Genomic DNA, 26,456 nt, shown 5'->3' on the forward strand with positions numbered 1-26,456 from the left:
ATGGTATTTGTTTTATAAGTATAGTAACATAAAGGGCAGTAGTCAAGTACATTTATAATGTTGGGTGTTGTCTTGCTCACACTCACTTTAAATAAAATGGTGTTACACTTGGGCAATAGGAAAAAAAATCACTTCAACTCAACCAACTCAAGACTTGCTTAACCAATCAAAAATGTCTGTTCGCTAATACCAACAATGGTTTGATGAATGATGAGACGGGAGTATTTGACCTTTTGCCAGACGTTCTTCAATACACTGTTCCAATAAAGTGTACACAAAAAAAGAGATGAAATAAAATGCTTGGATTCCCTTAATTTGCACACGATTAGTTGGCTGCAAGACACCTTGCTTGCTTGCTACCTTGATCTTGTATCTTATTTAAAATTCTTCATTAAAACAATATACTGCGATAAAACGTTATGTAATATAATTGCCAATTTCACTTCTCATTTTTTTTTAAATATTTTTTTATTCTTAACGTTTCTACATTATAGTGTTTTCCTCCGGTTTTTCTTAGTAATTCGCTGTTTTCTAATGTTTTCTTATCTTTTTTTCATTTTTTAACGTTTGTGACACTACTCAGGAATCCAATAAGAACTCAATCGCCTTTCTTTTTCTTAGTGTAATTGTTGTAGGTCTCTTTAGTAGACCTGCAACTTTTTGACTGCTGGTTAGATTTGTTTTTGTGTTTGACGTCGTCGTTGTTGAGAAAGTATATACTTGTGATTAGCACAGAGGAAGTGTATGTGTGTGAGTAAAATATGAGTGTTTAACAATGTGTGTTGTGTGTGTGTGTTTTGATTTTTGCATAATTTCTCAGCCGTTCCGGTGTTGTCCCCTGTAATAATACCAGCATGACGTCATTGCTTGCCAAACATTCTGATACCAGCAGCTCGCCTATTCTAACATTAACTGTACATGAATATTCCGTGTGTGTTATTGTTTAATACATTAAATATAACAGGTAAAAATAAACTTTTTTTCATTGATAAAATATCTGAAAGCTTGTGTTTTTTTTTAAGGAACGATTCTGTGTCAAATCGCTCTTTAAATTATTTATGAATTAATATTCTTGGACTGTAACATACTTTGTTTTTATCTTTTATTTTTTTATATTTTAGTCATTAGTTTTATATTTTATTCATTTTGGACATTTAGAAGATTTGGAGATGAATGTTATGTGAGCTTGTGGAGCAGTAATTTTACCGGAACTAATATTTGAAAAAGTCCATGCATTCACACGGACTTATTTCACGGACGTACTCATCGTCACTGCGTTTGAAATGGTAAATTGCTGAACTATAATAATGCACCTAAATAGATAACTAAAGCTATCGATTACAAAACACATATTAATTTCATTTTCAGTTGTAGTGAAGATATTTACATGTAACTTACAGTTTGTTATTCATGAATTAGCTAGACTGACCCATTATCACTGCTTCTCGAAGTAGTGCATGTCTAATGTTTTTATTTGTGCAGGCAGTTACTCTTCACACAGATTTAGGAGACATCAAAATTGAATTATTTTGTGAACGTGCACCGAAATCGTGCGAGGTGAGTAAATGTCTTAACACATTGTTACCTGTAATTGCCTCGTTTATTTTACGGCGACCTACAAGTACTGTGAACGGTATCTAACGCATTCACGACTCTTTTTTTTTCGTTTACGTCGTGTTTAAATTGAACAAATCAGACCAATCAGTTTAAGATAAGATTTTGGAAGAGAGTTTATGCAGTCTAATAATCTACTCAAATCCGCAACCAAGAGCAATATCAAATATTTTGCCTCACCAAATATTCTAGTAATAATGCTCAGTTTGTTACAATGTGTTTATTGTGGTTGTCGTTTGCAATGGTATATAATTGAACTGCATGATACTGACAGCTAAAGCTAAATATAAAAATAAAAAAAAGTGAATCAACTTCTTCTGAATTTCCTAAATGTAACAGCAAAATAAAGAGAATGGAATCACCATCATTGGTCATGATAGCCACACTGATTTTAAGCATTTGCAGTAGATTATACAGTATGTGTCGTGACTAAATGCATATATACACTGTTTCATTTTTAAAGAACTTCCTCGCTCTGTGTGCCAGCGGCTTCTACAAAGGCTGCATCTTCCACCGCAACATTAAAGGCTTCATGGTGCAAACTGGAGACCCAACAGGTAGATTACATTCAACTGCAATTTATAATCTCATAATACTTCACATTATGTATATCCTCCATCCATTTATATAAAATCCTATAGGCACTGGCAAAGGAGGCACGAGTATATGGGGACGCAAGTTTGAAGATGAGTTCAGCGAACATTTAAAAGTGTGTGGGACTGTTTCTAATTTCACTTGTTACCCGCTTTGCATGTGTAAAATCTTCCTTTTTGTTTGTTTCAGCACAATGTTAGAGGAGTGGTCTCCATGGCAAACAATGGTCCTAACACAAACGGATCTCAGTTTTTCTTTACTTATGCCAAACAGCCACATCTGGACATGAAGTACACTGTGTTTGGAAAGTATGTACAGTACATAATGTCAGTACATCATGTTATAGTTGAATCTTTATCTAAAATGTCAGTCGTTCAATTTTAGGATCATCGATGGCTTAGAATCGCTGGATGAGTTGGAGAAACTTCCTGTGCACGAAAAGACGTTCCGACCATTGACTGAAACTCGGATTAAAGATGTAACCATTCATGCCAACCCTTTTGCCGGATAGATTGAAGATTTGACCAAAAAGCTTTCTGGACATGGAAAACATCTCTCAAGTGTAAAAAAAAACAAACAAACAAGGAGCTGTTTAGTTTAAAAAAAAAAAAAAAAAAAAAAAGCAGTAAAGTGGTGTTCTCCACATTCATTTTTATTGATCATTTGAAAATGCGTCAATGTTTTGTATTGAATAAAATGTTTGTCATCAATCTGCCTTTTTAAAATTAAATTACACTGTTTCAGTTCATTACAGTATTCTGCAAAATAACTCCTTAAAATAAATTTAGTACAAGACTTAACAAAAAAAGACACATTATATTCATAAGTGTGGTATAGCAGTAGTATAGTGTACTGTAATTATATTTAATTATGGGATTTTTATTATCGTAGGCTATTGTCGGCATAAATATTTTGGAGTGTCGAATATTAGATGTAGTAGAGAATAGGCTGGAATTTAATGTCCATAAAGTTTAAAATAAATAGTATTATACATAGCAATATTTGTTATTAAGATCTTAAGGACTTTATTTCAATATTAGAAACAATTCCCATGCACAGTATAAGACGACATATTAAGAAATGAGTGCACATAATGTGCTATTTATTTGTAATAAGATGTGAAACTAATTTGGTACGTATGCACAATCTAATAAGAGTCAATACAAAAACTACCAAAAGTTATGCAATAATACTCGGAGAGGCTGTGTGGGCTATATCTTCGTCTGAGAAAACATTTGTATTACATGAATATAATAATTAGGTGCATAAAACAATAATTACACGTACATAATGAGGATAATGAACATATTTTCTGATTGTTGAGGGTTATATTGCATTACAAACAGTACAGGACGTTACTTACGTCACGCGATGTAATCCAATCAGAGCTCGATGCTAGTGTTAAACCGAGTAGCGTTGGCAAAGTGTCAGGAGAGTAACGTAACACACACACAACGTAACACACACACTCAGGGTAAATCTCATTGACATTTTACACACACCAAGAAATGGCTTCAGGTGATGCTTTCAAAGTAAGTAACTGTTCTCTTCTATGACTTTTTCACTGTTGGCTTTTCCCAGCTGTCCCTGTCATGAGACTGCACGAGTGAACAGAACACCCGATGCTAGCTGCCCTGATGTCTATGGCGTTCATGTAAAGAGTTTATGTAAATATACCGAAACGCAAAAGAAACATACTTCTTGTTTGAAATGTAATAAAAATTTGAATCGGTCAATATATAACACACCAATCATTGCTAATTGACGCATTGGCATTTGCAGTACAGCGCCAGTCTTTGAATGGATTGCTGCAGCATTCTGTCTCACACCGACCTCAATGTCTGAAGCAGCGCCGCTCGTTCTATTTTGATACTTAGAGCTTAAAATAAAGTTTTGAAAGTTAATTGTTGAAAACAAAACAACAACATGTCACCTTTCAGTGCACTTTGCTATACTTGCTTACAGAACAATTACTTTTGACCAAATAATCGCTTACATTCAAATGATTGAAACTTGAATCTTGAATGATTGTGATAATAGTAAAACAGTACCTTTGGCTTATCAGGTAATGTCTGCTACTTGAAACACGTAACAGCAATTAATTTATGCATGTAAAAGACATCACGACTAATCAAAGTGTGTATCAAGGATTGTACAGTTAATAATAGGATGAAAGACTCCTCCGCAGAAGAATGGAACAGGGTGTAGTACAAGTATGATTTGGAGCTGAAACTCCGCCATGATTGGTAGCAAGAGAGGTGGGCGGAGCGAGGCGGCGAATAGAACACAATGTATTCACTTGCTCTGAGCTGAGTATAAAATGAAGTTATACGCTGTCTATACACTTTGATTAAAGGGATGAATGTTATTGAGTGAACACAATCAATATATACAGTATGAAAGAATAGAAATATGACCTACATGTAAACGTCAATAAAAACCCGAGAAGCAGTATGAAAGAAACTTTTTCCTTCTTTAGTTTACTTTTTACCTTGTTTCAGTGTTACCAACACTTAACAATCAACGTACAAAATAATTTTTAAAAATCCTAATAATTTAATTCGTAAAATAAATAACAATTTATATTTTTTCCCCTCCCTTACAGTGTTACTAAAGCTTAACAAGCAACATTATTATTAATAGTATTATATATTATTCAGTATGTATATAGTTAAACAATAACAAAATGCAAGTGTGGGTAGGACCACACGTATGGCATCATTCATTACCATTCCACTAATCCATTAATTACCATTCCAAAGTTATTTAAAATAAATGAGGTTATTTTTTTTCATGACCATAAGCAACAACAGAAATTTAATTTAAAATAATTATATGATATGGATATTTAAGTGGAAGTATTTACACATGGCAACATTTATTTCAGTAATGGCATTGTGAATACATTTGATAGACTATAATGTAAATCACTGACTTGTCATTAATTCAACTAATCGCCCAGAGATTAGAAAGAAAAGTAACGGGACTGCTGTCTGTGACTGTGACTGTGACTATTTCAAGTCCAAACAACAGTTTACAATATTTCACCTTCAAAGTAATGCCTCTCAGTGCACTTTTCCATCCTTCTCTGCCACGCTTCTATGCACTGCTAAAAGGATTCTTCTGGAATGCTCCTTAGCTCCGTCGTTACAGCCCTCTTGATGGCCTCCACGTCTTCAAAACAGGTCCACTTGATGACCCCCTTAAGCTTGGGGAAAAGAAAAAAGTCACACGGAGCAAGGTCAGGTGAACAGGGAGGTTGTTCCAGCACGGTGATGTTCTTCTTGGCCGAGAACTGCCAGACGCTCAGGGCATTGTGAGCAAGTGCATTGTTGTGGTGAAGCAGCCACAAGCATGTACAAAAATGTAAAGGTTGCAGAAAGCTGAGATTACACTTACACACTCGCAATATATCATGTTAGATGATGCCACAATTTGCTAATCCCTCTTTTGCCCATAGCTCATGCAGCACACCCAGTCCCGTTCAGACACACCTCCTATGCTTAAGCCTTGTTCAATGTTCTGTTTATTTACAACAAGCAGTGTAATCATTTAATAAAACATTTTTATCACACATACCAGTCTTTGTTTTTGGGGAACTTAAAAAATGACAAATCTGGTCTTTTGGACCGTCTATTTGAGCAATTTATGGTTGAGAAGTGTGCCAATTTTTCTAGATTCTGCCCCCTAAATGGCGGCCAAACCCGCAGAGGGCATAATACGGAAGTGGATGCAGTCCGAGTCTGCTCTCTTCTTGTATAATCTCCTTGGTGAGCATATGACTGACAGACCAGGGCTCCAGACTGCGACTAACGGTCGCATTTTACGACTAAAATATGAGAAATCCTGAATAGATTTTTCAACTACTCGCGCATGTGCGACTAGATAAAAATACACCCGTTGACAAGGGACACACTTTGTCCCTGATTACCATGAGAATGAAAAATAGTGTAAAATGTTGAGTCAATTGATGACAGCTTGTCACAGTCTAAGCCTGTCGATGCCAACGTGTGTGATCGCTCACGTTTGAATCACATTCGATCGACTTTTCTACCATCTTTGTTCACACATTTTGCGGCTCAACTGTACTTCTTGCAGCAGCTAGCCAGCTATAGTTATTCGCCTAGCCTCTGGTCCACGTACTCCAAATGTGACCTTTTTTTTAACCACGGTGGCATTTTGTCTTTAAAACAAAGAAGCATTGTGGTTAGTTCGGAGATCGTTTTTGTCCCACAGGAACGCTAAGATGGCTGTCACGTTTATGGGGTATGTGATAACTTATTTTTTTAAATGTCACTTAACAGCCTTGCTCTCTGCTCTGATTTTGTGTAGCTCACCAAAGAATATTTGCTTCAGCTCTTAGTATTTTCATAACTCTTCAATTCAGGCATGATGCCTGTATGTAATGACAAATGGGCACAAAATAGCATAAAGACACTGTTTGAGTGGAGATGTGCTTTGTAAATAAAGTACAATAGAAATGTTGGCAGCCACATAAAACAGAAATAGCTCACTTATCCTTTCTGTTTGCCAAAGTAGATTTAATAGTGCTGAAAGTTGGATACACCTGCACTAAACCTGCACAAAATGTGGGCACTCAGTTTATACTCTTTTATAAAGGACAGATTTCTATTCTATTCTGTTAATTGTGTTATTTTTAACAAAACAATATATATTATTGAACAATTAATATCCCATGTTTTTGTATTAGTCTAAAACAGGCATCAAATTAATCAAATTAAATTCAGGTTTGTGTCAAATAGTACAAAATTAGTTTCACACATTTATAGGCAATGCACCCCCAAAATTTTCTGCTTGCGCTCCTAAAATTTAAAGTTGGGGCCACTGTGCTCCTAGTGAAGAAAGTTAGTCTGGAGCCGTGTAGACTGCCCAGTGGTTGCACAAACAGTGACGGCCAATACTACAGTCAGTAGAAGTAGGCATGCAAGTTTAACTAATGTTGTTGTGTTTCAGGTGACTTCCCTGAAGGGAAAGGTGTGCTTGATTACAGGTGCCAGCTCTGGGATCGGTGCTGGTACGTCCGTCCTATTTGCTCAGATGGGAGCGGTGCTTGCCCTTAATGGTAGAGACGTAGAAAATCTGAAGAAAGTTGTCAAGGAGTGCACAGAGTGTGGTGCGGGAGCTGAGGTATTCATGCACCACGAGTAGTTGTAATACTACTGATATCCACCTGATGCATTTCTTCAATTTGTAAATGTGTACACACCATACAGCCCTTGCTTGTACCTGGCGACCTGACTGACGAGGATGCAGTGAATAAGACGGTGGAGGACGTCATTGCACACTTCGGCCGACTGGATGTCCTGGTCAACAACGCTGGTATCTTGGCCATGGGTGGCATCGAGACGTCAGACCTGGCAACGTACGACAAGGTCATGAACATCAACGTCAGGTGTGTGTCGTCATAGAGACCTACCAATGCTTATTTACGCTGCAAAATTGGTAGTTAGGTCTAATTGTTCTTGGTTTATAGATCTGTGTACCACCTGACTCAACTCTGTGTGCCCCACCTGATTAAAACCAAGGGCTCCATTGTCAATGTATCCAGCATCAACGGACAGAGATCGGTGTGGATATGCCCCCTATCATCTTCCACATACAGTATACGCTCACTGCTACTTCAGTAGGTACACCTGCACCATCTCATGAGAATTCATGAAGATAACAAGAATGACTCTCAGTAAAAAGCAGAACTCCACAAAGGCTGAGCAATTATGGACCTTCATCAAACCAAACCAAAGCTATACACCAAATGTCATAGAAATCAGTTTCACTTTACACAGTCTGAGTAGTTTGGACTATTTAACAATGCACCACAACCTCTACGGTTGAACACATTATTTTTTTGGTACGCTGGTCAACCTAGCAGGTTCTCCTATAAGAAATAATGGATGCAATCTTTTCCACTGGCACACTCTCCATCATAGAACCTAAAACTGTTTTAACATTATTTGCTGCCATCAAGTGTAGAGAGAAGCTAACCACTGGTAATATTAACATAAAACACCCAATAGACAATAGAGAGGAGGAACCACACCTCGCCCGGACATGGGACACCGGGGCCTCACCCTGGAGCCAGGCCCGACCGAGTGAAGCCCCACAGGCGAGCCTCTGGTGGGGCAGTTGAGGGCGGGCACCTGAGCGACTTGGTCTTTGGTGGCCAAATCTGGTTCTTGGGACCTTCAACGTTACTTCTCTGGTGGGGAAGGCACCCGAGCTTGTGCGAGAGGTTGAGACATTCTGACTAGATGCACAGTCATGGACAAAATGATCAGACCACCCTTGTTTCTTCAGTTCATTGATGCATTTTGATGCCTGGTACAACTAAAGGTACATTAGTTTGGACAAATATAATGATGATAACAAATATAGCTCATAAGAGTGTAATTTAAGAGCTGATATCTAGCATCTTCCATGCTTTTCTTGATAATAACTAAAATCACTTAAGTTCTTGCATGAATAGCTACTACCAAAAAATTTAACTTTGTTGTTGTTGTTGTTATTGTTATATTTGTCCAAACAAAGGTACCTTTTAGTTGTACCAGGCATTCAAATGAACAAGAAACTGAAGAAACAAGGGTGGTCTAATCATTTATTCCATGACTGTAGTTGGACTCACCTCGACCCACAGTTTGGATTCTGGAACCTAAATCCTCAAGAGGTGGACCTTGTTTTACTCTAGAGTTGTCGCAGCGGAGAGCCGGCAAGCTGGTGTAGGCTTATTAATACCTCCCTGGCTCGGTGCCACCATGTTGGAGTCATCCTCGGTGAACGATAGGGGCCAGTTTGCAGCTGAGCGTGAAGCTTCTGCGATGAGACGAGACTCAGCATCTCCAAATCCAAGCCCATGGTTCTCAGTCAGAAAAGGGTCTGATTGCACCCTCCGGGTTGGGAGTGAGGTCCTGCCCCAGGTGGAGGAGTTCAAATATCTTGAGGTCTTGTTCACTAGTGAGGGAAGGTTGGAGCATGAGGCCAGGCGGATCAGTGCAGTGTCTGCAGTAATGTGGTTGGTGTACCGGACCGTCGTGATGATGAAGAAAGAGCTGAGCCGGAAGGCAAAGCTCTCAATTTACCGGTCGGTCTTTGTTCCCACCCTCACCTATGATCATGACCTTTGAGTCGTGACCGAAAGAACGTGATCACGGATACAAGCGACTGAAATGACTTTCCTCCGTAGGGTGTCTGGACTCACCCTACTCACATTGAGAGGAGCCAGTTGAGGTGGTTCGGGCATCTAGTACAGATGCCTCCCAGACGCCTCCATGGTGAGGTGTTCCAGGCATTCCCAGCTGGGAGAGAGCCCCAGGGCAGACCTAGGACACTCTGGGATGATGTTTTACAGCTGGCCTGGGAACGCCGTGGTGTCTGGAAGAGGTGGCTGCATTTTTAATGGTTTTATTTTTTGAATAAAATAAGAGAAGACAGTGCTGACATAGCATTCAGAATCTATGTAATCCACACATTTGTTGTTTGATCTTAAACCTGAGTGGAAGTTAATAAGTGCCTTCAATGAGACAGATTCAAAGTAAAATATGTTGTCTTCCTGGAAATGACATTCCGGTAATTACGATCACATTAGCTGAATACTTTAAATGGGGACACATTTTACTCTGCACATTCACCCCGGTCATTGATGTCAAAGTCCAACTCGAGTCTAAAGTCATTAAAATTGTGCAAGTGTACCAAATGAAGTATTCGGTGAGCTTGTAGTAACTTTACTACTGTAGTTATGAAGCATCCAGGCGACTTACTGCAGCCTATTCTCTTTGCAGTTCCCAGGTGTCCTGGCCTATTGTATGTCCAAGTCTGCAATTGACCAATTCACACACTGTGTCGCTCTGGGTGAGTCAGCAGTTTTATCAAACAATGCACCCAATAAAGAACCAGTACACAAAGAAAAAAAAAAAAACAACCTTTAAATGCTTTTCATTTCAGAACTGGCATCCAAGCAAGTTAGGGTAAACTCTGTGTGGTATGTTTAATAATCTTTCATATATCGTTCATATAAACTCTTGGAGAGGACAGATGTTGACCTTTTTGCTTCTTTTTCAGTCCCGGTGTGATCGTCACAGATGTACACAAAAGAGCAGGACTGAATGAGACTCAGTATGCTCAGGTGAATACACGTGCACAGATTCCCTATAGTAGTATTGTATTTTTGCTGTATTCCGACTAGGGCTGTCAAAAATAGCGTGTTAACGGCAGTTACTAATTTATTTCATTCATTATATTTTAGCATAATTAACGCATGCGCACCATGTCAAGCCAGCCCTCTCTGTTATGACGGCAGACGGAGGCACAATAGTGTCCCCTCACAGTCTAGCACTCTTTTAGAACTTCATTCTGACCTGAATGCGTCGACAGCAGTGCAATTCCAACACCATCTACAGTATGTATCTCCAACTCACTAACACGTCTCTAGTCCTCCTCGGAACGACACCTTCTCCTCGTCGCTCGTTGACAGCGATATGCATTCAGGGGCACTCCGAACATCACAATGTGTTTATTATGCGTATGTGTGATCCAAATCAACATAAAGACAAAGAAAAACAGTAAGTGGATGTTCTTATCACTCATGAGAGATTGCGGAAGTACAATTTGCTGCATTTAAGTAGGCTTGAAAATCCCAGAAAATATCTATACACTCAAAGGAGTGAGTTCAACTTAAAAAGTCCTTGAACGCAGCCCCGCATGGCTCATAACAGCGCAATTAAAGTGTGATTCAAATGTTCTGCTGCTATTAAAGAGACTAGCGTTAGAGAAATATAGTTTCAGACGTGTGTGCTATCTTTTAACACGATTTAAATTTTCAGTTCATTTGGAACTGTTAATACATACAAATTTATATAATGCTGTCGTGTTGTTTTTGTTCATAAAATGGAATATTTCACACAACGTTGCAAATGGTGATTAATTAATTTAAAACTGTGATTAATTTGATTCAAAATTGCAATCATTTGACAGCCCTAATTCCTAGTATTTGGTAGTAGTATTGAAGTGAATGTAATTCTTAGCTAGATGAATACTCTTTACTGTATGTGCTACGTACATCCATACAGTAAATGTTGTTTCTTCTTCTTTCAGTTCCTTGAAAAATGCAAGCAGACCCACGCAATGGGCCGACCAGGCAAGGTAGACGAGGTGGCTCACAGCATTGCCTTCCTGGCATCCGACGCCGCTAGTTTCATTACCGGAGTCAACCTCCCCATCGACGGGGGACGCCATGCTATGTGCCCACGATAACCTTTACATACTAATAATAAAACACATCCCGGATTTGATAATCATGTTTTTTTTAAATAGCGAAATGATACCCAAAATATATTACAAATAATTATTTAGTACTGTACCTTTTTAAAAAATAGAATTTATTGGTCAGCGTGTATATATTATAATATTCCCTTTAAGTACAGAACACTTGCAGCACCCGGTGTCAACTCTTTCTCACACACTGGCCTCAATATTAGGTACAGCTGCTCGATCTAATTAGACCTGCTCCAAAATTGTGAGGAATCTGCTTTTACGAATATAAAAATGTTCAAGTTGATAGATATTTAAACAACGTTTATTATTGTGGTTGTACTTTGCAGTGCGCGCACCGCATTGTGGTTTCGTTACACATACAAGTAGTAGAGGCAAAGTGTTACAAACTCATCTCTGACAGCGTCAATCAAAGCTGATTATCTTTGTTTTTTTTGTATATAGCTCTTTCATTGGATCTTATTAGAGTGTGCAGGTGTACCAATGAAGTGGCCAGTGGATGTACTGCACATGGAGTACTGTGAGAGGAGAGGCACAGTACGAGGTAGTACCGTCACACTTCACACTGAAGCTGGGGATCTCTGCACATATGACCTGAATGAGTAATATGAGGCACACGGTAACAGCTATTGCACTTTATATTACAACATACAGTACATACACAAATATAAATAATACATTAAACTAATTATTTTATTTATAAATGTACCTTCATTATTTCTGTACAACCAGAGAGTTTGATGGTCAAAGCCAAAACAATGAAATGTTCATATTATTTCCGTCCATTGAATTCAGAGCTTGGATTGCAAACAAGTCTCTGGTGAGGAAAACACAGTCATTTTATTCCAAAGGCGGATCAGTGCCAGAAGTCTTAAATATTGCCGCTCCTGTTTCTGCAGTCCGAGCATAATCTTTTGGAGAGTCAATGGAAGTCCCCATAGTCCACTGTCAAAAGCCTCTCAGAGCTCTATAGGAAGCATACTGGTCCAACTTCAAGGTGATAGCGTGATCCAGGCTCTGTGCTTGGCAGGTTGGACACATCCACGATGGGGAGCAAATTTGGCTCCTGAGTATGAAACACGAATTGGGTCTGACGCCAGCGGCCATCTTTGATCTGCAAATCAAAGCAACAATTTATCACAAAATAGACACTGTCCAGCAACACAGTAAAAATCATTTATCTCTGTGTGTTGTTTAAAAAAATAATAATAATGAGGGAAAACAGTTGTTTTTTTTACATTAAAAAACTTACAATATTATGTATTTATATATTTTACTTACTATATACTATATTTACTACCTATATACAGTACTATATCTCCAAATGCCAGTTTTTACTGATCATTTTTGTAGTTTTTCCCAGATAAATGTAGAAAAATTAATAATAATAATTAATTAATTTCATAAAATTACAAGAATTACATAAAATTATTTATATTTGAAGGAATTTTGTATAAAAACTATTAAAATGGCATTTTGTTGTTTTTCAGCTAAAATTAAATGTAATGTCCAAAAAATGTATAATACCGATAAATACTAAAAGTGTCCAGATATTAGTTTTGCATTTTCAAACTGGAAAAACAGACACAATAATAAGCATGTTTAATACATACTACACATATATGTAATTTCTTTAAAATATTTCTATATTTTAGAGTTGCCTCGATGGGCTACTGATCAATATCAGCCGATTTCAAAGCCGATCACACAAACCTATCGACATGCAGCGACAGACCCTCCATGTTTACTGTGTCACACAGTTTATTATAACTGTTCAATTCAGACTTTATGCCTTTATATAATGACAAATGACCAGAAAATAGCATACCGATGATACCCACACTGTTTGAGCGGAGATCGGCTTTGTAAATAAAGTATTGTAGAATTTAAATGTTGCCAGTAATAAATAAAACACAAATAGTTGACATCAATCTAATCGTGATGGAGACCCCTGCAACCTGGACACTGAATTTATTCTGTTTTAAGTTGAGCATGGACAGGTTTCTATTTTAAAAATATATTTATTTGTATTAATTTACTGTGTTAATGTTGTTATCGTGAACTAAAAAAATCAATTATTGAACAATTTATTTCCCATGTTTTCAGATTACTCATGCATGAAATTATAATACACTACAAAAACCGTTTCACACAAATAAAAGCAGGAAAAAACAGCGTACAAACGTACAGTTAATCCATGTGATCTGTATGGGTATTGGTCGACCTCACTCTGGATGATTGTATCGGAATCGTTAGCATAAAACCCTGATCGGCGCATCCCTAATATATTTATGTATCTGTTTTTCTGGTCAGAAAAAACAAAACAGTTATTTAATATTGACATCATTCATTCATTCTAAACTACATTTATCGCCAAATGATTTTACTTTATTTTCAGATGGTTCGCAACACATATTATATTTGTAATATTTTTATATTATTGTATAGAGTAAATTCATATATAAGGTACACTATAATGATATATCATTGTATATTACATTACACAAAATGTTTGTGAATCCCCCGTCCCAAAAAGTAACTTAAAGTTGTTTTTCAGGTCAATTTAAAAGATTTCCTGGATTTATACTTTATAATGCTAATACAGTATACTATATTATTAAACTAACATAATGATGATTAAAAGCCATGATGAAGTACCTCTTTTCACAGGGATCAGTTCAAATTATTGCAATCACAGCTTGGTATGGCCTCATGTAAATAAGGTGGTTAGCTCATCTTTAGCCTAAAAGCAGTCATTATCATTAAAAGATGAAGCATGGTAAGAGCCAAACAGGCAGAAAGGACAAAGACTAGTATAGGTTCGATTTGAGCCCGTGCGGTTGAAACAGTGATGCATACATACCCAGCAGTCGTCTCTGGGTACAAGTGGTTCCAGAAGATCGCCTGCTTGGATCTTCTCCCCTGTCCAGGTCTTAAAGCTCAAAGCCTGACTGTAGAGTTGCAGTGAGGGTCCTGCAGCCCACACAGGCGTGTTAAAGCAGTGGACCGTGATGTGCTGAACAGCCTCTGTGCTCAAGAGGTGGATGAAGTTTATCTGGATGCGACCCACCCCCGTCTCCAGCTGTAAAATCAGTAGATTTGAGCCTGAATTTATATCTGTGTTGGTTGCACGATTGTAGAGCCACAGTTACTCTTAACCATGCTTTGACTTATACCTCAATTGGCATTGATTAAATATGAAATGTATTACAACCTTGGACACAGTGACAGGTTTTAGGCAGGTCTGTCCTCCAGCAGTGAAGTTGCATGTCACCTCAATAGCGTCTGCAGCACAGCCGAGGTTTGGGTCGACCCAGTAAGTGGCTGAAAAAAAGAGTCACAGGCTGTTCTTTACTAGGGAAACAGAATGGAGGGCTTTGAAAAATGATGCTGCAAGTCTGTTTTGCTTGCTATTGTGTACCTACCATCATACATCCTTTGCTCACAGTTGTAGAGGTCTCTGCAGATCCGGGCAGGATTGTTGCGGGTCCCCAGTGGGTTCTTAAGACTGTGGATTAGAGAGCTGAGATGCTGCAAAGTCCTGAAGATCTCTGTGCCCTGGTCCAGCATGGGAAGTTCCACATACTGGTAATTCAAACATAAGACTTCATATGTTCATATGTTATCTCATGTATTTTCAAGCAAATGCATGCATTTTGTTAGACTTGGATAACATATTGTCAAAGATCTAACGTTCAAACTTGAGTTGAAACCTCTGGCCAGGGCCTCCTTTGGCCAAAAATGAAATTACAGTACATGACAGTGTTGGCTTGTTCAAGTGGTTACAGAATATTTTGTAACTTTAATCAAGATGGACACCATGTGATTTCCCCCCATCTAATCTGTTTAGAGGAAATGATAATAGGAGAGTTATAAATAAATACAATGAAATACAAGTGTGTTATACTGACACATTGTTATTATGAATGATGTGATAATGATTAACAATGACGAAAAGTATTTTAGTCTGCTAAAATGATTTTCTGGGAATAATGTTATGCATTTTGGGCATATATTGTCAGTCAGAAGTCACCTCTGGCCTCAATGCAGCATGGGAATCAATGATGACTTGAAAAGCAGCACCAAGGGCCTCGCTTTTCTACAAAAAATAAAAACAATCAGGTAAACCCACACAGTCAGGACCATAACTTATGTTTACCACAGAAAAATAAATATACTTACAAGTGAAACAGTAGAACTGGGGTGACCCTATAAGAAAAGCAATATGGAATTCTTGTAACTGCATCACATAACATTGAATAATGTAAGTTATTATGTAAGACATGCAAACTTACTGGTGGTCCCGGTGGTCCACGAGGACCAGGAGATCCCTTAGAAATAAAATTATTACATTAGACTGTAATGAAGTTGTGTTTTGGACATGATATATTATAACTTACCCTTGGTCCTGGAAACCCCTGTTCGGGATAAGAGAAAAATGTTGTAAATGTGTTTTATTTGTTAGTATAAAGCAGGGATGTGCCGATCGATCGCCCACCGATCAGTATCGACCGGTTTCCATGAAAAGTCACTTGACGGTATATGCCCATCACCAAATCCGATCACCTGTGGCTACTACTATTGTAGCCCGCAGCGATCCCTTCATGCAGTGTAGCGTCTTGCCATAACTAAAGTCTCGGGCAGTGTCGTCCTCCCACTTTCCTTCACACTGCACAAAACAACTACCAAAACAAAATCAATCAGTCTGCAGTGTGGAACTTAACTGCCAACACATGCCACGAAAACTATCTTGCGGGGGTAGCACATTAAAAAGCTTTAACATGGCATTTGAATAACAAACACTTGACGGAGTATGGTGAGTTTTCGAGGCTTACGGTGTGATCATCAGTCAAATGGCAGCTAACGCAGTCATGTGGACAACACTTGCCCGTATGTGTGTGACAGCCAGAAGGCTAAGCTAATAACCCAAAAAATAACTGAATTCATGATGACCAGCCTTTCTCAGCGGTGGAAGACTATATTTATTGCTAATTTTATTAGTAATTACCTATTTTTGGGGCTCCGTGGCAATCAAGGGACCTTGGAATTGTTCTGACTTTTTGCCTTCATATGGCACCCCTGGCCAATAGCAACTCATCATAAATACAATATATAATTAGTCCATGTGATCGGTATAGGACACTTTCAGTTCTGGATGATCGGTATCGGAATCGGCAGAATAAAACCCTGATCGGAGCATCCCTAGTATAAACACAACGTTTTGCAAACTCAACTTTCACACATGTCATAATAGCTGCATTTTAGGTGTCACATTGTGAAGCATATCAATAAAGCTTTTGCAGCTGCCACCATTGGAGTGCCCTTTGACACTATTGTCACAGAGGAGGACAATAGTGTCAAAGGGCAGCACAAACTGAGCCATGAGCAGCCTCCCCACTCAGCATTCTACACACCACTCACTGTTCGGAAAGAAAGGGATTTGTCAAAACTTTGTCACGCACCGTCTCCCCTCGACTTCCTTTGTCACCTTGTAGTCCCTGACAGAGAGAAAGCAAGAGGGTCATTGGACAGAGACAGTATAAAAAACTGTGCAGACACGTTGTGATACGAAGTACATACAGGATGGCCGCTGGGGCCGATGATGCCAACAGGGCCCAGGGCTCCCTCCATACCCTGGACAGCAAAAAACACAGTTGATGGAGAACCGAAAGATTCACTGCTTATTTGTGGGAGATGTGGCCATCAGTTACCATCAATCCTCTAGGTCCTCTTGGTCCCAGAATGCCTGCTGGACCCATGTCTCCTTGGGGTCCCTAGAAAGACCCATGCTTAGCATTATACAGAATTTACTTTTTTAATAGTAACAACAATGGTTAAATGTTTATTAGTTCGTCACAAAGAGAACAGAGCCTCAAGTCAAAATTTTGGACCTTTAAAAATGCTGCACGCATATCGATAGAATCATACCTTTGGCCCAAACAGACCTAACACCCCTGGAAATCCTCGTTCGCCGATGTCACCCTGATGCATAAGGACAAGGGTTGTCAAATCTGCCCAATAACTGGAAAATCGTTGAAATTATTGAAAAGTGCTCACTGGTTGCCCTTTGGAGCCTTTCACTCCTTGTATCCCCATCAAGCCCATTCCACCAAGGGCCCCTCTCATCCCAACATTTCCAATTTGGCCCGGGAGACCACTTTCACCCTGGAGAACATACATGAAAGTATTGGCCATCCAACCAACACACCAAACAATCAATCCTTCACTACAAACCAAGCCATTAAAACCAGTCTTACCTTTGGTCCAAAGGAGCCTTGATCACCAGGAAGCCCCGTCTCACCATTTGTACCCCGCTGCCCTGGTTTTCCGACTAAGCCCACTTCTCCATCCTCTCCCTGCTCGCCCTAAATGCAAAAATATACTGTAGCTGGTGAACCACACAATCTTATGGGCATCACATACAAAGACTGAATTCGAAAAGAGGACATCAGAAATGTTATAACAGATCACATAGAAGAATGTGACGATTTTGTAACCAGCATAAAGAAACAACAACTCAAATGGTCGGGGAAATCACAAGATCAGATGGACTTATGAAAACCATACTTCAAGGAAATGTCAATGGAATGCCAAGGAACACATGGGTAGACAACATCAAAGAATGGACTGGGATGCTGAGTCTCAGCAAATGGCACACAACCGACAATAGTGGAAGAAATTGGTGGACCATTGCAAGAGTGGCACCAATACGACACCGTAAGGAGTTATAGGAAAAGAAGAAGAACCACAGACAGACTTATTAATCTCATGCCTTACCTTAGTGCCTTTGCTTCCATCTTTACCAGGCAGTCCATCCATTCCAGGAAGCCCCTCAGGACCCTCCTTGCCAGTAACGCCTCGTGGGCCAGGGAGTCCTTCTGGACCCTTTGCAAAACCAATAAACACCTCAAGTCAACGCTACGCTGTCTTATGAATAACATGTGGCTGATTTGTTATACATAATAGAGTATGAGAGAGAGAGCATCCATCCAACTCACAGGTGGTCCTTTTGTCCCAGGCGTTCCGCTCGCCCCGGATTTTCCTTTCTGACCCTGGAGCACAGAGAGTTAATGTTGTATTGATCTAGCATGAGTGCATGTTAGAGCTCTAGAATGTTGAGTTAAGTCCTTACTTGTTCACCTTTGGACCCTTTCAGTCCTTGCTGTCCTGTGGGCCCAGGATGCCCCTGAAATTATTGTGACTGTTAGAAAAAGTAAAGCCGAAGCTTTGCATAGCTTTAAATCCAACACTCACGGGAAGTCCTGGCGCACCGGCTTTACCTCTCTCGCCATCAACACCTATTGGACCCTGGAAAATGTCATTCTCTACATTACGCTATGCAGAACATCTGCTTAAAACATTAGGCTCTGTGACCACTAAGGAAGGTAGAAAATGTTTTCACTTACAATGTATCCGGGTTCACCTGCCTGTCCTCTATCACCTCTGTTACCAGGTGGACCCTGCAATGGAAAACACGTACAAAGTATGGGACAGTGGGCCTTGGGTCTCCCCACTCTGTGGGTGCCACTTTTCATTTGAAAGACTCAGCATTGTATGTGTTTCCTTGAACAAAGCTGGAAGTAGCATGGTTTAAAAGGATTTCTTTATTTTTCTCAAGCTGCTGCAGCCTCCCCTAAAAATTTTAAAGTGAATTTCAATTTGTTGAATGGGTATCATCTTGCGGAAAAGACACAAGAAAGTAGCAAAAGAATTCATGAAAATCATTTGCCATTTTCCTTTTTTTAGAAAAATTACTCAAATCCAAGATTTTATCGAGCAATTTGGGGGAGCCACAATTTTTTGCGACAATCTAATCTTAAATCAGAGGTGTCTAAACTTTTTCCACCGAGGGCGGCATACTAAAAACTCTAAGGATGCAGGGGCCACTTTTACATTCAGAAAATATAAACCATGTAGAAATGCAAATAAGTTTTTTATATTACAAAAAAACAACAGCATCAAAAAAACAAGCTGGATCTCAGCTTTTATTATTTTTTATTATTTTTATTATTTATTAATAGCATTAACTTTTTCTCCTTACGAGGAAAAGGCTTCTTGAGACGTCATCTGTACTTCTGTGAAAAAGGTGTCGGACGTTTCGCTCCTCATCCGAAGAGCTTCGTCAGCAAACTAATAAGTGCTGGTAGCTTAGGCCTTAAATACAGTAAGAGTGGGCGGAATTGGTGTGCCAACACCCTCCTCCTATTGGTTCGTTACACTAAGCCTGGGCGGAGTAGTGGTATAATCCTATCCTGTTATTCACACCTCCGATAAAAGGGAAGTGTCGCTCCCTGAATTGGGTATGAACGACTCTGATACTTTTCTCCTTACATTATACTTTTTTGCTTGTATTTCCTTTTTTTAAATTATTTTTACAAATATTTCAATTTTCTTGTCATACATTGCTTTCTGTAATATTATGTCTTTATTGCCATAATAGTTTGACTTTATAATTGTAACATTTGACAAAAAAATGCAACTTTATTTTTTTTTGTTTGTTTCTCATAATATCACAGCTTTTTTAGAAAAATAGATATTTCAGTTTTTATATTTCATCTTCATGCTATTTTTTTCTCTTAAAATTATGGCTTTACTCTTAATATTTGAAATGTATTCTTGTTTTTTCATTCTTGATGTTGTGATGTTTGCTAAGCTAATTGATTTTTAGTTCTGACAGTGAGAGATTAAATCGACTTGGTGGTGAGCAGAAAACTCAAAAACAAAAAAGAAAGTCTGTTTTTCCAAAGTAAACTATTTTAGATCAGCAACATTTTGTCAAAATGTAAAAAATAACGAAAATCTTAGTCTTTAAAAAAAATAATATCTCTTTACACTACTTCAAGTATCTTCCCACTGGTGTCATTTTCAGCTAAGAGATACCAAATTCACTGTGGCAAGGGTGTCAATGATTTTGAGTGTAACAACGCGTCGCACTGCTCACCAAAAGAGCAGCAAGAACATATAGGAAACTCACTCTGTCACCTTGGCGACCTGGTGGACCTTCTACTTTGCTGTCCTCCCCCTGTTCACCCTAAAAAGCAACACACAGACAACAAAACCCCGATTACCCCTGAAGGCAACATTAAACTCTCGCTGTCATTTTTATTTCACAGAATGCAACACATCATCCACTTCATTACACAGGTGATTTCATCATTCCGAGCGCTAAAACCCACAGTGATGAGTCAATGTCTGCCTTAGCGTCTTTATTGGATTAATTGAACACTAACAGACGTGTGAAGGATTTTACCAGTCATGTGTTTCACACGTGTCACAACGAAACAATTCGAGAACATGATTACAAAATCAAGACGACAATTAGGAATTACAAGAGGCCAGGAAAAACTGACACTTGCAAGGATTGCGCTTGACATATTGTAGTGTTTTTATCTGATCAGCTGCCTGTTCTGGTTCCAGGGTAACTCAGTTCAAATGATTAGTAAACAATTCTGTGAAATCCGCTATGCACATCCAGATGGCGCACCCTTTTTTCCTCCAAAAATGCAAATTGGCTGTGGACTGTTATCTAGTTTAATGTGTAGTCCCGCATCCTTTCCAGTAAACAGGAATGTTTGTATTCTCTCAGTCGTGATTAAAAGAGTCCAGTTGAAGCTGATTGCACTTAAGCAACATAATCACGATGATACGTGCCCTTGTTTGTACCACCAATCAGGAATGGATCGCTTAAGCAAAACAAGACAGCGCTCTGTCGGAATTGGAATGGTTGACAAATGCACTATGTCACAACGTACCTTTTCACCTTTAGGTCCTGGTGGTCCTTGTGAGCCTTGAAGTCCTTTGTGACCCTAAGGCAGGAAAAAACACTTCAAAGCTCACACAAAGTTCGACACTTCATTTTTCATTTCAGTTCAGTTTTTATTTAATCCAAATACAGAATGAAATAAAACCCAACATAACATAACAATAATCCTCTGTTGCAATGTTCTTATGCAGGCCATGTTTACTTTTATATTTTAGGGGCAATAAAAATAAAGAGCTGTGGGCTACAAATGGCCCCTGCGCTGGGCTTTGCGCACAAACAAAAATTACAACTTAGTCTGATGAGACTTGACAGAAATATTTGGTAACTTAAAACTTAGTCCAAAGTGCTGTACTTGCAGTAGAGCTATGTGGCTTCTCACAGCCAATCTGTGACGATTTATTTCATATAATAACATATATTCTACTGTTCTATCACCATTCACTAAGAATGTGTGGAAAAATGTATTAAGGAAAGAAAAATAATAATGTTATGTAATGTACAACTAGTATGATTATCCTAGTATAATTAGTATAATATAACTAGTACAGCGCTCCCTCCCTCATTAAGGGGCACGTGACTGTAAAAAGTTTGGGGACCACTGCTTTACACCATACGTGATTACCTCATAGCCTGATATCCCCGGGTTTCCCTGTTGGCCCATTCTTCCAGGAGCACCCTAGGGAAATAAACCCACATTTAGGCCATTTTCACCAATAACTAAATTAAGTGTCAGTCCAAAGGGGCTCGAAAGCTAAAAGATGTCTTACCACTGGTCCAATCGCTCCTCTTGCTCCCTTCAGTCCCACAAACCCTGGCGGTCCGTGCTCACCAATTGGCCCACTCTCTCCCAGGTGACCTTGGTGACCTTTCATCCCCTGGTGAGATGAAAGCAGTCAATCACTTCTACCATGGAGAGAAGAAAAAGCGACAGGGGGGACAAACCTTGCCTCCTGGTTTTCCTCTCTCGCCAATTTTGCCTGGTTTACCCTCTTGACCCTGTCAAAGGAAGATGAGTTTAAGTGGACAAAACAATCGCATTCATCAAGACAAGCCAGTGGAATTGACTGACAAGATGCTCACCCTCACTCCTGACAGACCTGGAGGTCCACAGGGTCCTTCCTCTCCTTTGTGGCCTATTTCAGCCTTTTCTCCTGTAGAACCCTCTGGACCAGCATCACCCTTTTCACCCTGAAAAGATCATCATAAACGTAGGAAGAATGAATGGAGGACAATAATAGCTGATAAAAAACAATCAAACCACACAAAACATATTTAATTATAAAGTGAAAAAGGCCTTAAATTATTAAAATACAATACACTTTTTTTTAAAATTACATTTAGGCATATTTGTTTACCTTATGAGTGAAAAAGGAATTGTTTTGTTTGCCATTAGCTGACTAGCTTGGTGGCTAGTCACCAAGTTAGTTAGCTACCTAGTTAGTTTGGTGATAATTTGTACTTTCTCATCTTAGCATTTGACTTCCAATGTAGCTGTTCTCTTAACAGAGGGCAGCTGTGTAAAACAAAAAGCAGGCTTCACTACACATCTTAAAATAAAGCCTGTGGCCCCAGAAAGCAAATGATAGAGTCCTACGTATCAAATCCTAGTCCCTTACATAAGGGATGTACAAAGTGCAGCCCGGGGGCCATTTGCGGCCTGCAGCTTGCTGTTTATTGGCTCGCAGCACATTGTAGAAATAAAATTAAACAAAAAAACCTCCAGCAAAAGTGGAAACAATTGTGAAAAAAGGCTAAATGTAAAGAGAAGCTAATAACTAATAACGTAAATCTATAAAATGGCTTGTTTTGGACATGCCTACCTTATCTCTTTGATTTGAAGTACCATTTACAAATGATATAATTGTACAAATATTAATTTAGCAGCCAAAGATTTGATGGGATTGAAGTTAAATGAGATATTCCTTTGCTGAAATAGTCATTTCGATTTCACCTCATACACCACAAGCCAATTATCTGCAGGTACAGGCCATTTATTCAAAGCTAAGCCTGTGATGGTAAGCAGAGGTCGCAAAAGCAAGCTATTTTTATTGTGGTACATGGTGTAAAAAGCCTCTCCGTGCACCAGGAAGTATCCAAACAGTGACAGACAAACAAAAGTACAGAGCTCTGCAGTCATTTATTAGAGAAATGTATTTCTTCTTATTGATGTTGGACTCCTGAGGGAATGATTCGATCCAGTCATCTATCTTTCAGTTTTTGTGATATTTGTCAGCCCTTTCGAAATCATCCCATTGTTTGTTTTTACCGCAGTGTAGCTCCAATAGCTCACATATGATGACTGTCTCGCTCTAATGACAATACGCTTCAACTGAGGGATTCGCTTGGTTCAAATTCACATATTTATTGGACTGAACGACACCACGCAGAAACTTTGTGGAATAAAATTGAATTATTGGATTAGGTAGCTTTACAAAATGGTATGTAAATGATGTTCCATACTCCCTTTATGCTTTCACCTTAATGCCATCAGGTCCACTTGGTCCAGCCTCGCCATCAATGCCTTGCTCACCCTTATGGGACAAATATTCATTTAAGTTAGGAGTTAAGGGCAATGAATATTTGCCCTCTGTCACAGTATAAACGGTACTTACTCTCTGGCCAATTAAACCCTGCTCTCCTGTGTTGCCAAGTGCACCGGTGTCACCCTGCAAATGAGAGGCAATTTGACATGTTTTTCTTACGTATAGATTGCTGCAGTTTTCCATGCAATACAACTGAAATATATATTTTGATTTAAATGTTTCATGCTACTGGTCCACAAGTAATCGATACCACAACACAGTAAGTTATTAAAAATCGACTTACTTTCTCCCCAGGTTCACCAGACAGTCCTCTCTCGCCAGTCTTTCCGGGTAACCCCTGTCAGAAACAAAGACCACCAGAAGGAAGGAATGCTACAGGTTCTAATATTAGTCGTGTGATCAGACTCACAATTGGTCCCATCTCCCCCGTCGGACCGCTCGATCCTGGAGGTCCTGCTGCTCCCTACAGTTACAAAGGTAGGCCATCAATAGAAGATAAGATGTTGTACATCAGATTGTCTTACTGCTTACTTGTCTCGTTTTGTCTTTGAGACTCAAATAGAAGAAGGATTTGTTTGTTCTGGGGGGGGGGTTTTCCCACAAAATGTCCATGTTTTACATGAATAATAACTGATAGAAAGTCACAGATACAGTTTGAAACAAGTTCCTGTCTAAATCTTTCTAAAAAAAAAAAAAATACAATTAGTTACAGTGGAATTGCTAAATTCCTAATTATACGAAAAATCTACCCCTAAAGTTGCACAAAAAAACACCACCATTATGCACGACAACAGCAAGTGATATGAGACCTTGCTTCAGGAAGCATCAACAGACTAACATCCACTTGTTTTGCTTTTCCTTGGCTTGTTGTGGCTTTTTTTTTTTTTTTTTACAATTTGTATTTCATTCAAAGAGTTCAGAGAAGCACTGGAAGCTACAGTACGTGAAATAAAGTGAAGCGCATTCAAAGCAGTAACTCCAACCTGTCCCAATACTTCTGATGGAGTATTTCATTGCTTTGCTAGCCGGAGATGATGCAACACTGAGCTCGTAGTTGACTGCTGGCGTCACATGTGTGAGCATAATGTGCATGTGGATGCTCAAGAGACTGCCGACTTCTGATGTTATGTGCTTAGCGCACTTCACAGGTTGACTGCAACACAACTAACCTGAGTACTATGAACTCATTATTTTGAAGTTAAGCGAGTGTTTTGTAGTGTTTTAACATTTGCTGTAATAGTGTTTAACTTATATTGTCACATTTTTACTGGGGATGATTTGAAAGGATGATTTCCTTTTCCATGATTCCAGATCGGGCTCGGCCTATGAGGTTCGACTGTACAATGAAAACTAGTTAACTGGCAGATAACTGGCTTTTGGGGAACAAACTATATACTAGACCTTTCACTTGGTGCCCTCAACCATTCTGTAATGTGTATTACTATGAATTGGAACGGTTCTTGTACAGTCCGCACCTTGGCAATTGGGCTACGGTTTTGGTACGTTATGTTGTGCATAAAGAAACAACTTTTTTCTCCCCAAAAATAATTTTTCCAAAAAATCATGAAAATGCAACTGCAATCTCCTGGCAAGTAGTTCTCCAAGAAATGCAATTCTCAAATAAAAAAAGCTGCAGCGTGCAGCATCGTTCTTATACTGGACAATGGCAGCACGCTGATTTCATCTTATGCACTCCTTTTTGTCCATTTATGGAGCTGAAGCGTTTAAAAAAGGTGCACCGCACACCGACATCAGAGCCAGGAGGAGGGGGGACTGTAGCTGAGAAGATCTGCCAGGTCCGAGTCGCCTCTGTGCATCGCCAATAAATCCGTTGTCTCCTATACACTTCGATATATACTTTGTCACCAAATGCCTGGCTTTTATTGTCCGCTTTCAGGCAGACTGCCCCTCACTCGAAATACGTACAGTGTGGGAAATGGGACATTACATCACGAGGAGGGCTTTTCGCCATCCTGGACAGGCACACGCACAGTGCAAAATGTATTGAAAAACCATGGTCAATAGGGGCGGACCAATAATAATAATAATAATATGACTCACTGTGTCCCCGGCAATTCCTTTATCCCCTGGTGGACCTGAGGGCCCTTGGATACCCTAAAATAAGAGTTGATTATTAACTCTTTGATTTTTTTTAAATTTAATTTTAAGTCTGTATAAACTGCCACTGCAATGAAGCTCTAGTCGCTTACTGGAAATCCCTTCTGCCCAGCTTCACCGGGCTCACCGAGCTTTCCCTGCGGCAAAACAACACAATGAGAAAAACACTAATAACAATTGTTAGTAGTGTACTCTTTTATCCTTTTATATCATGTGTGTATGAATTCTTCATTTAAAAATATATATTTATCATAACTTAGTCTTACTTAGCATGTGGCACATATCTTTTATATAGGTTGGTCAGGTACACAATTTATTACTTTAATTAGCTGCTTATTCAAGATTAAATTAACTACATGATAGTCTTGTCTACCATAGAAAATAAGCCTTATTTATGTATTTGTTATTTACCATATCACCAGGGAGGCCTGACTTTCCTGGCGGACCATCAGGGCCCTGCAAAGATAGATCTGCAAGTGAGTTTCAAAAAAAAAAAAAAAGAAAGAAAAATCCCCCATAGTTAAAATGCTGCAGACGCCAAA

At 39.0% G+C, this 26,456-nt stretch overlaps 3 protein-coding genes across 7 annotated transcripts in view; 2 read left to right on the top strand and 1 right to left on the bottom strand.

The window, feature by feature from the left end:
* Positions 1–1,245: 1,245 nt before the first annotated feature.
* Positions 1,246–2,956, top strand: ppil3 (peptidylprolyl isomerase (cyclophilin)-like 3). Its single transcript, XM_054772560.1, has 6 exons — positions 1,246–1,286; positions 1,483–1,557; positions 2,078–2,171; positions 2,256–2,323; positions 2,398–2,516; positions 2,593–2,956. Exons 1-6 carry the CDS (start codon positions 1,284–1,286, stop codon positions 2,717–2,719), a joined length of 486 nt encoding a protein of 161 aa, XP_054628535.1. The 5' UTR covers positions 1,246–1,283; the 3' UTR covers positions 2,720–2,956.
* A 148-nt stretch (positions 2,957–3,104) lies between these two features.
* On the top strand, positions 3,105–11,547 carry zgc:101858 (uncharacterized protein LOC449555 homolog). 3 transcript variants are annotated; one of them, XM_054772557.1, is made up of 8 exons: positions 3,105–3,740; positions 7,183–7,356; positions 7,443–7,621; positions 7,703–7,796; positions 10,002–10,071; positions 10,165–10,201; positions 10,282–10,345; positions 11,314–11,547. In XM_054772557.1, exons 1-8 carry the CDS (start codon positions 3,717–3,719, stop codon positions 11,470–11,472), a joined length of 801 nt encoding a protein of 266 aa, XP_054628532.1. In that variant the 5' UTR covers positions 3,105–3,716; the 3' UTR covers positions 11,473–11,547. The 3 variants fall into 3 exon arrangements, with proteins under 3 accessions (XP_054628532.1, XP_054628534.1, XP_054628533.1); XM_054772559.1 differs by lacking the exon at positions 3,105–3,740 and adding an exon at positions 5,908–5,978; XM_054772558.1 differs by lacking the exon at positions 3,105–3,740 and adding an exon at positions 6,007–6,474.
* A 43-nt stretch (positions 11,548–11,590) lies between these two features.
* The window catches only part of LOC129179369 (collagen alpha-1(XXVII) chain B-like), a 67,698-nt gene continuing 52,832 nt past the window's right edge, over positions 11,591–26,456 (bottom strand). For all 3 annotated transcript variants that reach the window (XM_054772552.1, XM_054772553.1, XM_054772551.1), the window contains 32 exons: positions 26,326–26,370; positions 26,007–26,051; positions 25,858–25,911; positions 24,206–24,259; positions 24,080–24,133; positions 23,866–23,919; positions 23,731–23,784; positions 22,334–22,441; positions 22,196–22,249; positions 22,021–22,128; positions 21,876–21,929; positions 21,243–21,296; positions 20,465–20,521; positions 18,897–18,950; positions 18,745–18,798; positions 18,623–18,676; positions 18,489–18,542; positions 18,268–18,375; positions 17,748–17,855; positions 17,548–17,655; positions 17,419–17,472; positions 17,202–17,264; positions 17,071–17,124; positions 16,953–16,988; positions 15,891–15,908; positions 15,786–15,821; positions 15,673–15,699; positions 15,524–15,589; positions 14,916–15,075; positions 14,705–14,814; positions 14,354–14,572; positions 11,591–12,604 (listed from right to left, as the gene is read on the bottom strand). In XM_054772552.1, the coding sequence (XP_054628527.1) occupies positions 12,458–12,604; positions 14,354–14,572; positions 14,705–14,814; positions 14,916–15,075; positions 15,524–15,589; positions 15,673–15,699; positions 15,786–15,821; positions 15,891–15,908; positions 16,953–16,988; positions 17,071–17,124; positions 17,202–17,264; positions 17,419–17,472; positions 17,548–17,655; positions 17,748–17,855; positions 18,268–18,375; positions 18,489–18,542; positions 18,623–18,676; positions 18,745–18,798; positions 18,897–18,950; positions 20,465–20,521; positions 21,243–21,296; positions 21,876–21,929; positions 22,021–22,128; positions 22,196–22,249; positions 22,334–22,441; positions 23,731–23,784; positions 23,866–23,919; positions 24,080–24,133; positions 24,206–24,259; positions 25,858–25,911; positions 26,007–26,051; positions 26,326–26,370 (2,325 nt within the window). In that variant the 3' untranslated portion in view covers positions 11,591–12,457. The remainder of the gene's footprint in view (positions 12,605–14,353; positions 14,573–14,704; positions 14,815–14,915; positions 15,076–15,523; positions 15,590–15,672; positions 15,700–15,785; positions 15,822–15,890; positions 15,909–16,952; positions 16,989–17,070; positions 17,125–17,201; positions 17,265–17,418; positions 17,473–17,547; positions 17,656–17,747; positions 17,856–18,267; positions 18,376–18,488; positions 18,543–18,622; positions 18,677–18,744; positions 18,799–18,896; positions 18,951–20,464; positions 20,522–21,242; positions 21,297–21,875; positions 21,930–22,020; positions 22,129–22,195; positions 22,250–22,333; positions 22,442–23,730; positions 23,785–23,865; positions 23,920–24,079; positions 24,134–24,205; positions 24,260–25,857; positions 25,912–26,006; positions 26,052–26,325; positions 26,371–26,456) is intronic.

This window comes from Dunckerocampus dactyliophorus, chromosome 4 (genome assembly GCF_027744805.1).
Source record: "Dunckerocampus dactyliophorus isolate RoL2022-P2 chromosome 4, RoL_Ddac_1.1, whole genome shotgun sequence".
In the NCBI taxonomy this organism is placed as follows: Eukaryota; Metazoa; Chordata; class Actinopteri; order Syngnathiformes; family Syngnathidae; genus Dunckerocampus; species Dunckerocampus dactyliophorus.